General features: G+C 39.3%; 1 protein-coding gene across 1 annotated transcript in view; it reads right to left on the bottom strand.

Moving 5' to 3' along the window:
- PLCXD3 (phosphatidylinositol specific phospholipase C X domain containing 3) overlaps nt 1–9931 on the bottom strand; it is a 224771-nt gene extending 214840 nt beyond the window's left edge. The window contains exon 1 of the mRNA XM_043975568.1: nt 9313–9931. Within this exon, the coding sequence (XP_043831503.1) occupies nt 9313–9415 (103 nt within the window). The 5' untranslated portion in view covers nt 9416–9931. The remainder of the gene's footprint in view (nt 1–9312) is intronic.
- Between the last annotated feature and the right edge of the window lie 2191 nt (nt 9932–12122).

Raw genomic sequence — 12122 nt, 5'->3', positions numbered from 1 at the left:
CTTTATCCACTGCACCACCTAGCCACCCCCCTCATCCATTCATTCTTTAATGTCCAGTGACTTTTCCACTGCACATTTCCTATGTTTTCTGTCTCTAATAACAATATACTTTAGACTGATAGAAAAGGTAGCATGAATAAACTTTTAGAGATGAAGCTTTATTTTTAAAGCATATGTGTGATATAGATCTCCATGACTGCTAAGTCAAAGAATAGACAGATAGATGATAGATAGATAGATAGATAGATAGATAGATAGATAGATAGATAGATAGATAGATAGATAGATAGACGGACACAAAGTACAAAAAACACATTGTGAAGATAGAAATACCATGATTTTCAAACTGTTAACTTTTGGGGGTGAGTGAGTATGGAGAGTCAAGAATAATACCAAAGTTTGGGTCTGGGTGACTGGGAGGATGATGGTAATAGAGAAATTAGGAATAGAAGAAGGCTTGGGAAAAGGGAAAAAATAAGTTCTCTTTTGGACATGTTAAATTTGAGGTTTCTGTGAGACATCTGGCTCATTATATCTGAAAGGGAGTTGGTAATATGTGACTGGAGCTCAGAATGAGAAACATGGTGGGTATGTACTTTGACACTGGTTACAATAGATGAACAGATAGGATGATAGTTACTCAGTTTTTTAGGGTCTCAAAGTACTCTAATATCTCATTTATTGTCATCCTCAGAAAATAAGGTGTCCCATTCAAGTAAAATTTTTAGGAAATCTTTGAAATGTTTTCTCAAAAAAATTTATTTCAACCATTTTTTAATAGAAATCTTTATGTATCATATTCTTCCCTATTGAATAGAGTATCCCAAATGGAATCTAACTTTTCCTTAGTGATGAGTTATAATCATTATACTGTGTTGGCTTGACATCATAACATAGAAAAAATACTGGAATGGGAATCTAAAAATTCTCATTTCAATCCTGACATTTACTATCTACCTTTGAGACCTTGAGAAAGTCATTATCATAAAGGAATTAGACCAGATGACCTCCAGCTCTAAAATCTTATGGTTCTATGTAATTATGCCTTCAAATGCTATTGAGATATATAGTGATATTAGCCTATATGTTAGATAGTTCAAAGTTGAGGTTTTTAAATTTCTTTTGTCTGTTGTCTGTTGTCTAAAGCTTTTCTATCTGTCAGCCAGTCAATAAGTATTTTGTTGCCCAAGGAACACTGGTGCAAGGGATAGAGTATTATGCCTGGAGTCAGAAATATTTTAGTTTAAATCTGGCCTCAGACACTTACTAGCTGTGTGGACATAGGCAAGCTTCAACCATCTACCTCCCAGGGTTGTTATGAGGATCAAATGAGATGATATTTGTAAAACACTTAGCCCAGTGTCACTAAGTGGCTGTGTCGCTTAGCTTTTTTTATGATTATTAATTATTATGTTAATCCTTTCCCTTCCTCCTTTTCTTTTTCTTTCCTCCCTTCTTTCCTTCCTTTTTTTCCTTCCATCCTTATAGCAGGGTTCGAATCTGCATCAGTAGATGGGGCACCCACACTAGTAACAGTATGCCACTAAAGTACTGAAATATAATTATAAGTAATCATGATAGGATTTTGTAGTTTAAATGTTTCTTGTTTTAATATATTATAGAAATATCATCTAGGAGCCATTTTAGTTAAATACATAATAATACCATTATGGAAGGTCATGATAGCTATTTTCATATATCTGAAGAAGAAATTTGATATCTTTTGCTTTTCTCCAAAGGGCTAAAGTAGAACTAATAGATTGAAATGATAGGAAAGCATTATTTTTTCTCCAGATAAAGAACTTCCTAATAATTAGAGTTGTTTGGAAAGGAAATGGGTCACCACTGGAGGTGGTAAGATTCCCATCATAAGCCATAGTATTCAAGAAAAATGAATTATTACCCTTTCAGGATTATTTGGAGGGAATTGATGAAGTGAGCAGGATATTGAACAACATCAAAGGACCCTTCCAATTCTGAATCTCTCATTCTAATTTGCTGTGACCTGGGAAGTTCAATAATCAAACCTGTTTTCAATCGTACCTATGTGATTTTTCGCAGACATATGGTCTCACTGACATCAGTATTTTTTCTATTGGTATGAATTGCCACCCCTCTATGCCTTCCTGTCCTGGGAAATTCTTGTTCCTATTATTTAATAGAACATCTACAATAGATGCGCCAAAAATACTGGACAACTTCCTCTAGGACTTATATAGATTCCACAGCAACCAGAGGAACATGTAGACTGTGATCCTCCCCTTTCCAATCAGGGATTTCCTCAGGGATATACTTTTCATCACTTATTTGACAGAGGTCATCATTAAAAAAAAACTACACCCAATGTATGCCCACTACAAAATGTCAAATATACAGCCCATCAGCCACACATAGCCCACAACACTCAAGTGTGGCCTGAATAAGATTAAAATGTAATTGAGAAATATTTATAAAATAAAATTTAAAATATAATAAAAGATAGGCATTACATTTTTAAAATTTATTTATTTTATTTTTGGCAGGAAATGGGGGTTAAGTGACTTGCCCAGGGTCACACAGCTAGTAAGTGTCAAGTGTTAGAGGCCGGATTTGAACTCAGGTCCTCCTGAATCCAGGGCCAGTGTTTTATCCACTGCACCACCTAGATGCTCCTAATACTTTTTATTTATATGAAAATGGTCTTAGAATCAATGAATCTATACTCATAAATTCAAATGCAATGGATAAACGTTTATTTTCAGCACAAAAAATATCAATTTTATATAAGGCTTATCTTTTGTTTGCTTTGTTTTTATAGAATCCCAGTACTGGCTATTGCTACTTCATACATTCACAGCTTCCATGACTAGTCAAGAGGACCATTCAGAAAGAGATTGAATGATCAAGGAAGGTGAAATGGTTGTGACTTTTTAAAGGCACTACTGAATCAAGACTAGTTGAACCAGGTGTGATGATTTTAAAACTGTTATTGCTATTATTGAGCTTCAAGGTGCATGCAGCTGTGGCACAGAGGGGAAGGAAATGAGGTGGAAATGTTTGACATTTATCCTAAGTGTTTACTGGTGACTTAAGAGTCATTTTGGCAAGAATGAAATCTCATTTGTCTTTGATTGTTCAAAGTGTATGATGAACTGGGAAGGGATACTTTATCAGAAATTCTCCCCAAGTAGGTTTGTTAAGCTAAGTACTGGGCTTAATTAAGGTCTGCAGTTCCAGACACCTTCAGCACTTTGGACAGCAATATCAGCTGGGGCATCTTTTCAGTCCATCAAAGGGAAAATTGGATTATCCCTGTTTGATAGGAATGACAGAAATACAGTGGGAATCAAAGTACAGTAAATGAAGCAATAGATTCTCTTTTAGCCTGATTTTTCTTTTGTAATTAATATGAGGGAGTGGGCAGGAGTAGCTAGGCTCATCCTGAAAGATTCGGCTGCCAAAGGTTAACAAATGCCATTATGTTCTCAAGGTACTCAGCTTAGTGTAGTGGATAGTGTGTTGAAATTGAAGTCAGGAAGACTTAGATTCACATTCTACCTCTGTTAAATGAATGAATGAATGAATGAACACTTAAATGCTTACTACGTGTATAGCACTGTCCTAAGTTCTATAATTATAATGAGAAAAAGCAAGGTCTTTGCTCTTAATAGCTTATACTTTAATTGGGGGGGGGTGATAACAAATAAAGGAAAGTTCAGCTGCAGAGTTGGTGGTGAGACCCAGGGGTTCTTATGTTAGTTATATCAGTAGGTGAGATGATAGTTCCAGTGGTTTACAGGTATAGAGGCAGGGCAGATAGTAATGCCTAGAGGAATTTAGGATGGAATGGTAAGGCCTGGTGTTCCTCTATCTCACTGTAAGGAGTAGAGTTGGTGACTCCTGTCTCACCTAAACTAAGTGATCAGTCAACCTAAATGGGTCTTGGTTGGCCAGGTATTGGGGGAAGAAAGAAATGAGGTAAAGGCAGAAGGGTGGCACCACCACTTACTAACTATAGAATGAAGTCAGCAGAACTTGGAGATCAGTAACACAAAGACAATAATGATGTACATGAAAAGAACACTGAAGCCAGTGAGTAAATGTAATGGTCAATCTTAGCCCCAGAGAAAAATTAATAAAGTATGCTTCCTTCCTTTCCAGTAGAGAAGTAAGTGTATGGGTATATAATGTTGCATTCACTATCAGACTTAGTCACTATTAATTTGCTTGTGGTAATTGCTTCTCTTTTTTACAGAAGAGGACTCACTGGGTGAAGATAGGGAGAAATATTTGGAAATGACTGATGTAAAAAACAAAAGATATCAATAAAACTCATTATTTGATAAATAAATTAGTATATATCTTTAAATTATGAGTTTGAAGTAACCTCCATTATATCAAAATATTCTGTTACTATTGACTGGAAAAAGTAATAGTTTTATGCTGTTTTAACACTGTCTCTCTAGAATAAAATGTCTTTGGGGGTGATGGAGGAGCACTTTGGTATTTTCCAAAGAAAATAAATGGAAGGCAAATATTATGCTAGTTTCATGAGAGAGGAGTGTAGCTATAGAAGTACCTCCTCATCAAAGGAAACAACAAAAGGATCTCTCAATTGCCCTAGATTTTTAGATATTTTTCTAAAACCAAAATTTTTGTTAAGGTTCAATTCACTGAAACAAATGAAGGAAAAATTTACCAAAGCTACATCAGGTATGTAGCTGGGACCAACCAAGAACTGAATTATTTGTATAATTTCCAAGATTTGCTTTATAACCAAGCCCCAAGCTTATTCCCTTTTTGAAATACCCTAAATTAGAAGAAACAAGTGATCCACCCTTTAAAAATGTAGAGGCCAGGGGGCAGCGAGGTGGTGCAGTGGATAGAGCACCAGCCCTGGACTCAGGAGTACCTGAGTTCAAATCTGGCCTCAGACACTTGACACTTACTAGCTGTGTGACCCTGGGCAAGTCACTTAACCCCAATTGCCTCACTAAAAAAGATAATAATAATAAAAATGTAGAGGCCATCAGTATATAGGATGGTTTTTCAAGGTGGTCCCAACCATTATGATGCTCAGGTTAATCTTCTTCTTATACCTTTGTCATTTCCTGTTTTTTTCCCTCTGTTTAAATAAACCTGCATTTGCACAGTTTTCCCTGCTTTTCCAATTTGTAGCAAGGGGGAGTATGATTCAAAATCCAAATGCCAGGATTTCATTAAACAAACATTTATGAATCAAAATTTAATTTGGTATCCCAGAGAAAAAGAAATTATAGATTGCATTGAAAAGTCTAGCAAATGAGAAAGATTGTTCATTGTATTCTAACATAACAGTTCTTTTAAAAAAACAAATAGAAAAGTAAAACAACTAATACCAGTGACTAAGTAGATTTCTCAACACCATCCATACCAAATCATGGAGCCATTTAAATGCAAAACAGCCACTGAAAGGCATCGTTTCTGAAAGCATTAAAGGATACAGTCGCTTGGGAAATATTTAGAGAGGTTGCCACTGATTTTGGGTGATAAATATTACACACCTGCCAATTGTTATGTTCTATAACAAAAGGTTGAATCCAGGTCAGCTGCTCCAACTGTTAGCTCTCTTAATTAGACCACTTTTCACTTTCCAATCACCTAGCCCAAGGAATCCCAAAGCTTTAAGGATACTCCAGCAGAAATACCTCCTATCACTGAAACACTTATTTGGTGGTAGAGGAGAAGCTTTAAATGGTGGAGATAATTACTTAATTCGAGCTGGAACAACTGGCCAAGTAAACACGTAGCAGCCAGGAAGCTATTAGCATGATTTTGAGGCAATTATTCCATTAGGGTTTAATAGTCTCCAATTAGACATCTCAGAATAAAAATGTTTCACCTTTTCTTCCTCCAAAAGGAGAAAAGTAGTTTATAGGGGACATAAGTCTTCAACTAGGTTTCTTTTTCCCATTCAGAATCAACAAAGTCTGGGATGATTGTGTCATCCTGGTCCTGACTGAGTTTTAATGGACTTTATTAATATCTTTTGTTTTCAAATCACCAACACTTCCCCCACATTCCTACTCTCTCCCATAGAGGTGTCTAAGAAAGTATCAATAAAAATAAATCAGTATACCCCCCAATATGATATTATATATGTATTATTCCACACACTTGGGACCCCCCTGCCCCGAGTTCCTCTGCAAAGGAGCATGGGAAGGATTCCACATTATAATAACCTCTCCCCAGAACTTGATAAAACCCTATAATTTTTACATCTCTATAATTTAATGTTGTATATAATAGTTATATGTTTGTGTTTTATCTTCTACTAGACAAGCAGCTCCAAGAAGTCAGGAACTATGATTCAATTGAACTTTGTATCATCACCTCTCCCAAAGCCTAGCATAGTATTCTTCACAAGTAGACAATTAGTGTTTATTGAATTAATTAATGAATGAAGAAAGTCAGGCTCTGGCAAAGTGGTCAGAACTCAGCAGTTTTATCCTGCTGAAAGATCTCAGAGACTTCGGGGCAAAAGAGACCCTCCTATGGCTGCAGTAATGAGGTTGTTTCTCAAACTAGCAAAGGAATATCTATCTCTACTGATATCTCTAATTATGGATCAAAAATTCTGCATAGGTGACCCAAAGTCTAAAGTTTGATATCAGATTTAGAGTTTGGAAACTCTGGGGTCTTTGTCACCAGCAAACAGATATGGAAACTGGAACATAAGAAAGGGAAGGGGGCTATCTTAGCTTACTCCCAGGCCCTCTCCTAAAATGAATCTCTGGTACCTTTTGTGCTCAAACATATCTGGATATGCTGCTGTATCACCTCTTCCATGTTAGTTATACCACCATGAAAATAAAGAATTATGGGAAAGGGGGTGTTAAATCTTCTTCAAAGACAATGAAAGATCTCCTTTGGGTTGTCATAAAGAAGTTTTAAAGACAAAGACTTGGGGGGCAGCTAGGTGGCACAGTGGATAAAGCACCAGTCCTGGATTCAGGAGGACCTGAGTTCAAATCTGGCCCCAGACACTTGACACTTACTAGCTGTGTGACCCTGGGCAAGTCACTTAACCCTCTTCGCGCCCCCCCCCCCCAGAAAAAGACAAAGGCTCAAATTTTGGCTATATCATCAAGTATCCTAATGATCCTTAGTAAAGGGAACAAGCATTTAGTAAGCACTTACTGTGTGCCAGACACTGTGCTAAGTGCTAATGGGGCTACTGATAACTAGCCTACCTAGCTCATGGCACAACCTTTCTATGCCTCAGTTTTCTCATTGATAAAATGAGGGCATGGGACTAGATGATCAATAAGCTCTCTTCCAAATAGAAATCCTATTGAGAATAATGAAATGTGAATGGGATTTAAAAATGAAACACACTATTTATAAATGTTTTTAATGACAAAATATAAAATGGCATTGTCATGTCTTTTTACCTTACATGAAGGCCCTGCACATGCATATGATGAAGTCTACAACTATGTAGGTCCAAAGTGGCCTTAATCAGGCTACTCAAACTCTCTCTTGACTTAGTTTCTTTCCTGTTTGTCAAATGGTTTTAATCTCTGCCCTCAGAGGCTTATAATTTTCAGATACAACAATGTATGTGTAAGCATAATCAAAGAAGTAAAATATAATGCAAACTAAATAAAGGATCAGAGATGCAGGGAAATCAAGAATAGGATGTTCCAAGCAAGCCCAATCACATTCTCCCCACACATTTTGCTTTGAGGGAGTAATTCTCATTCTACTCAAGGTGCCACTTGGCTGGGAAAAGTGGAGTTTGGGAAGTATTCTTTTCACAGTAGGATCCTTAGAATTCAAGAAAGACAGTGTCTTTAGTGTCAGAACACAAACATTTCCGAATTCTAGAACCCCAGAATAACAGAGAATGCAAGATGACTGAATACCTACTCACTGTCACTGCCTGCAGTTGTTGCAAAAGGTATGCCAAATTCACAACCAAACCTTGAACAAACCCAGTTACTGAGCAAATTCATCCGTCCTTCAGTCATGTCTTCGGAGAATTTCAGTACCTGTACCTGATCCCACCCTCTGAGATGGGGTCAGGACGGGGGCAGAATACTTGGTGTAAGGCAAAGTACCTGGATCTGAACAGGCAAGAGAGAACTGGCTCCAACAAGCCAGACAAGCTTTTACCGAGGTTCTGAAATGGACAGCGGCATCTGCTGTTAGGCACATTCCACCCGCTGAGAATAGCCAAATGTGTACCCCGTTCCGACCACGTCCATAGTGTTGTGAACTCTGCAGATGACCCCTTGTTTCCTGTAGCCCGAGCCAGAAGGTATGGCATGTTTTTGTTACAGAAGCTTTTCACCCACATCCCTAAGTAATCTGAACTATCCTGTAACCGTCTAAGGACGGCAGTTTTTACCTCTCAGGTTCAATTCATGTGGCAGAATTCTTTATCTACCTATTTTCCTTTCCCTTATCCTTTCTCTGGCCTCTAAAATCTGTTCCCAAGTAAACTCCTACCCGCTTTTAACCCTGGAACCAAGTGCTTTCCCTCTTCTAACCTCATTGGTGTTGGTTTTCTAGCCAAGAGCTCTTCACATCATTGCCATGTACTTCGGCCAGACGCGGAGCTGCACCTGACAGCCTACACGCCACCAAGCCCATCCTGTTCTGACCTCCCGCTTCTCACCACACACATCTGGAAAGGTCTCTTTTGCCTCCTCTGTCCCAACCGCCCACCTCTTCCAAAAGCAACCTCTTCTGGTGCCCTGAACTTTCTTCAATTCTTTGGAAGGTGCTTTGTCCCTTTAAGGAAGACCCGAGAAGAATATTAATGACCTGGGAGGGTCTGACCAAGAAATCCACCAAAGCTGCTCAATTCTGTGTCGCGGAAGGAGCCTGAGGTCCTCCAACTGAAAGCCGAGCCCCCAGGAGGCGCACTGAGGTTGGTCATGCAAGACGACCCCCGGCACAACTCCCCAAAGCTCCTTCCGCCTGGCCCCCAATGTCGAAGGAAAAAATAGTGCTGGGAGGACAAGGGGGCTATAAAGCTCCAAGCATCCTTAGAACCCTCTCCACCCTTGCACAGAGCCTAATCCAAAAGCTAATGGAAAACCCAGTCACCTTGATACCAACCGAGACGCTCTGGTCCCCAGAGATTTGCAAAACGCCTGGAAGCCAGGGGCTCCTGGGCATGTGTTCCCCTAACCCTGAGAAAATAGCTTCTTTCTAGCCAGTGACAAGTTCCCACTCAGTTGCAGATAAAGCAGAGCAGGGTGGCAGGGCAGAGAGAAGAAGAGAGGGCAAACCCACCGCAGCCCCTCCAGCCCGACCCGGCCAGGGAAGCCACTTCATTCGTACCTGGGATCGCTAAATTGGTGAGGGGGATGCTGTGGATGCTTTCCGGCAAAGTTGCCATCCAGTCGGCGAATTTCAGCTCGTTCTTCCCTTGAGACGAAGCCATCCTGCTTCCCGTGTGCCTCCCGCGCCTGGCTCCTTTACTCCTCTGCCTGGCAGGCTCGCTGCCTATAATCCAATGTTTGCTCCAGCCCTGCTAGAGTTTACACTCCTCTATGCACCACACCCACAGGATGGCGCAGACACATGCTAATTTTAATAATTATTCAAAACACCCCATGCTCCCTCCTTGTCGCCGCCAGACTCGGCTAGGGCTTTTGTTCTTTATGTCCCTGTTCTGCTGTGCTCTCTGCTCATACACCCTCTATCTCTCCTCCCCTCAATTCTTTCCCAGCGTTTTTTCCTTTTCCCCACAGTTTCTCAGTCTTGGCTTTCATACATATCGATTTTTAAACTTGGTACGCGCCAGTTGTTTTGCCTCCTTTCCTTTCCTCCTCTGCCGTTCTTCTGCTTTCTATATGACTCCTTGGACCACTTTGCTGAGAAAGTGTAGGACTAATTTATCCCCAAATTGTGGTCGACTTTAGGGTGTGTTCACCCTTCACGGTAATAAAGCTTGAGCTTTTTGCTCTTTCCATTCTTATCCTTCTGTAACTAGAGTAGGCATTCTCTAGTATTGCTCCTAATCTTCGGCGCAGGTGACTTTTTAAAAAATACCAAATCTGGTCGTTGCAAACAGCAATTAGCCAGTGATAGAAGGGGAGACCGTGCGCCTAGGATTCAGACTTTGCTTTCTTTATTAAGTCAACCACTCCAAGAGAAGACACTTTCTCCCCATCCGCCTTTTCCCCTCAAGAAGGAAGAAACTGTTATTTCGATAAGGAGTGTTGCTCGCATAGGTATATGGCTGTCATCTTTGTTGCATTAAGGACAAGCCTCGTGCCTAATTCTAGAAGGAGCTGCCACATCTCTCAGTGACGTGTGCTTCAATAATTGTCAGTGGCATTCAGTGGAATCTATTTGGAACCATTCAGAATGATCCATGTGATTGTCTGAATTTTCATTCCTTGGCAGACTGGAGATGTGACTCTCACAGGAGAAGTGGCTCACAGAGCCTCCAAAGAAATGTCTTAGCCCACCTGCTTTTAAAAAGGAAAGAGAGCAAGAAAATCTTAGCAACACAATGAGTCCCAAAGTGCTAAGAGTATGAGTGTCTAAGGGGTGTAGTATGCTTTTGGTCCTTCCAACATCTCAAAATTTGGATTCACTTGTGGTGCCTCTATTTTCTTATCTATTGTTGTGCAAATCTTTCTGTTTCTAAAGTAAAAGCTTATTTTGGAGAAATGAAAATGAAAGTGTGTGCATGTGGTGTAGGGGAGAGCTTTCAAGGCATGGAAATAGTCATTCATTTAAGTAAGTCCATTTAGCATTTAAACAGCTACAAGAGTAGAGAACAACAAAGACTATTCTCTCCCAAAGGAAAGGAATGTGTGTTATAAGGAAGCAGAGGAGATAATGCCTCCCATCTTTGGAATCAAGGAGTCAGTTTTTCCAAGGATCAACTCAGACCTTCAAAAGGACACCTTGGGATTTGCTTCAGGAAAGAGATGCACAAAAGTGTACCTTGGATTGAAGTGAACATTAACTTTGCATTATTTCATTGGTAGTTCTGAGCAGACCATCATATTGTGTTCTGGTTGTTGTCTCCAATATAGAGTGATGAATAAATAGTTTACTAAACTAGAAGTCAGGGGACATTGAGTTCTAGCCCTGGCACTGCCACTAATCAGCTGTTTGTCCTTAAGCAATGCATTTAATTTTTCTGAGCTTTGGTTTCCTTATCTGCTCTATGAGGATAATAATCAAGGCCCCATCAACCTCATAGTGTTGTTATGAAAAGATAATATAAAAGTTCTTTCTAGTGTGCTTGTGAAAGCTAAGCAAGGGTTATCAGGATATCTGCTATCTCTTTTCCAAGCATTTTGTTGCCCAAAATGTCTGTTTCCAAGTGAGTAATTATGAGGCTGTCATATGCATTAGATAAAATGGTCATCTGAACTATCTTTCCTACATGTGTGGTACTTTTCATACAGGATATGTGTTCTTGAAAAGTTCCCTGGGGGGCAGCTAGGTGGCACAGTGGATAGAGCACCAGCCCTGGATTCAGGAGGACCTAAGGTCAAATCCAGCCTCAGACACTTGACACTTACTAGCTGTGTGACCCTGGGCAAGTCACTTAACCTTCATTGCCCTGCAAAAGGATAAAAAAAGAAAATTTAAAAAGTTCCCTGGAAAAACTGCATTCTAAAAACAACAGGCAAATTCACTGCTTACAGTACTCCTGCGCCTTTGTCAAAGCAAATTTCATTATTGTATTTTTTAAATTCCAGGTTTTCATGCATTGGATTTATTTAAAGGAGTGCATTTTGTAGGAAGAGCTTAAAAGACATAATCAAAAACAGAAGAGATCCTGGGCCAGTCTTAGCAAAAGAGTGATAGATAATAGATGTTCAGTCTGATTGCTGTAATTCTGGTTCAATTCAACTCAACAAATAGTTATTTATTTACTTTATGATTAATAATCTATGTTTTTCATTCTAAATTTGACAAACACCAACAAGCATGAATGTTTCAATATACAAAGAATAATATAAAAAGTGTATTGCATGTGAAACTGTGAATTCCCATCATGTACAGCTTTTTTCCCCCAGTGTAGCTAGAATTCAACAAGTTATCTTAAAAGATGTGTGATGCATGTCTATCTCCCATGAACTTTTTTTTTGTTTTTATCTGTGCATTTTTTTTTAGTGAGG

The sequence above is a fragment of the Dromiciops gliroides genome, chromosome 1, assembly GCF_019393635.1.
Source record: "Dromiciops gliroides isolate mDroGli1 chromosome 1, mDroGli1.pri, whole genome shotgun sequence".
Classification (NCBI taxonomy): Eukaryota; Metazoa; Chordata; class Mammalia; order Microbiotheria; family Microbiotheriidae; genus Dromiciops; species Dromiciops gliroides.
The sequence above is the reverse complement of the archived record's forward strand: the minus strand, read 5'-3'. Positions and strand labels throughout refer to the sequence as shown.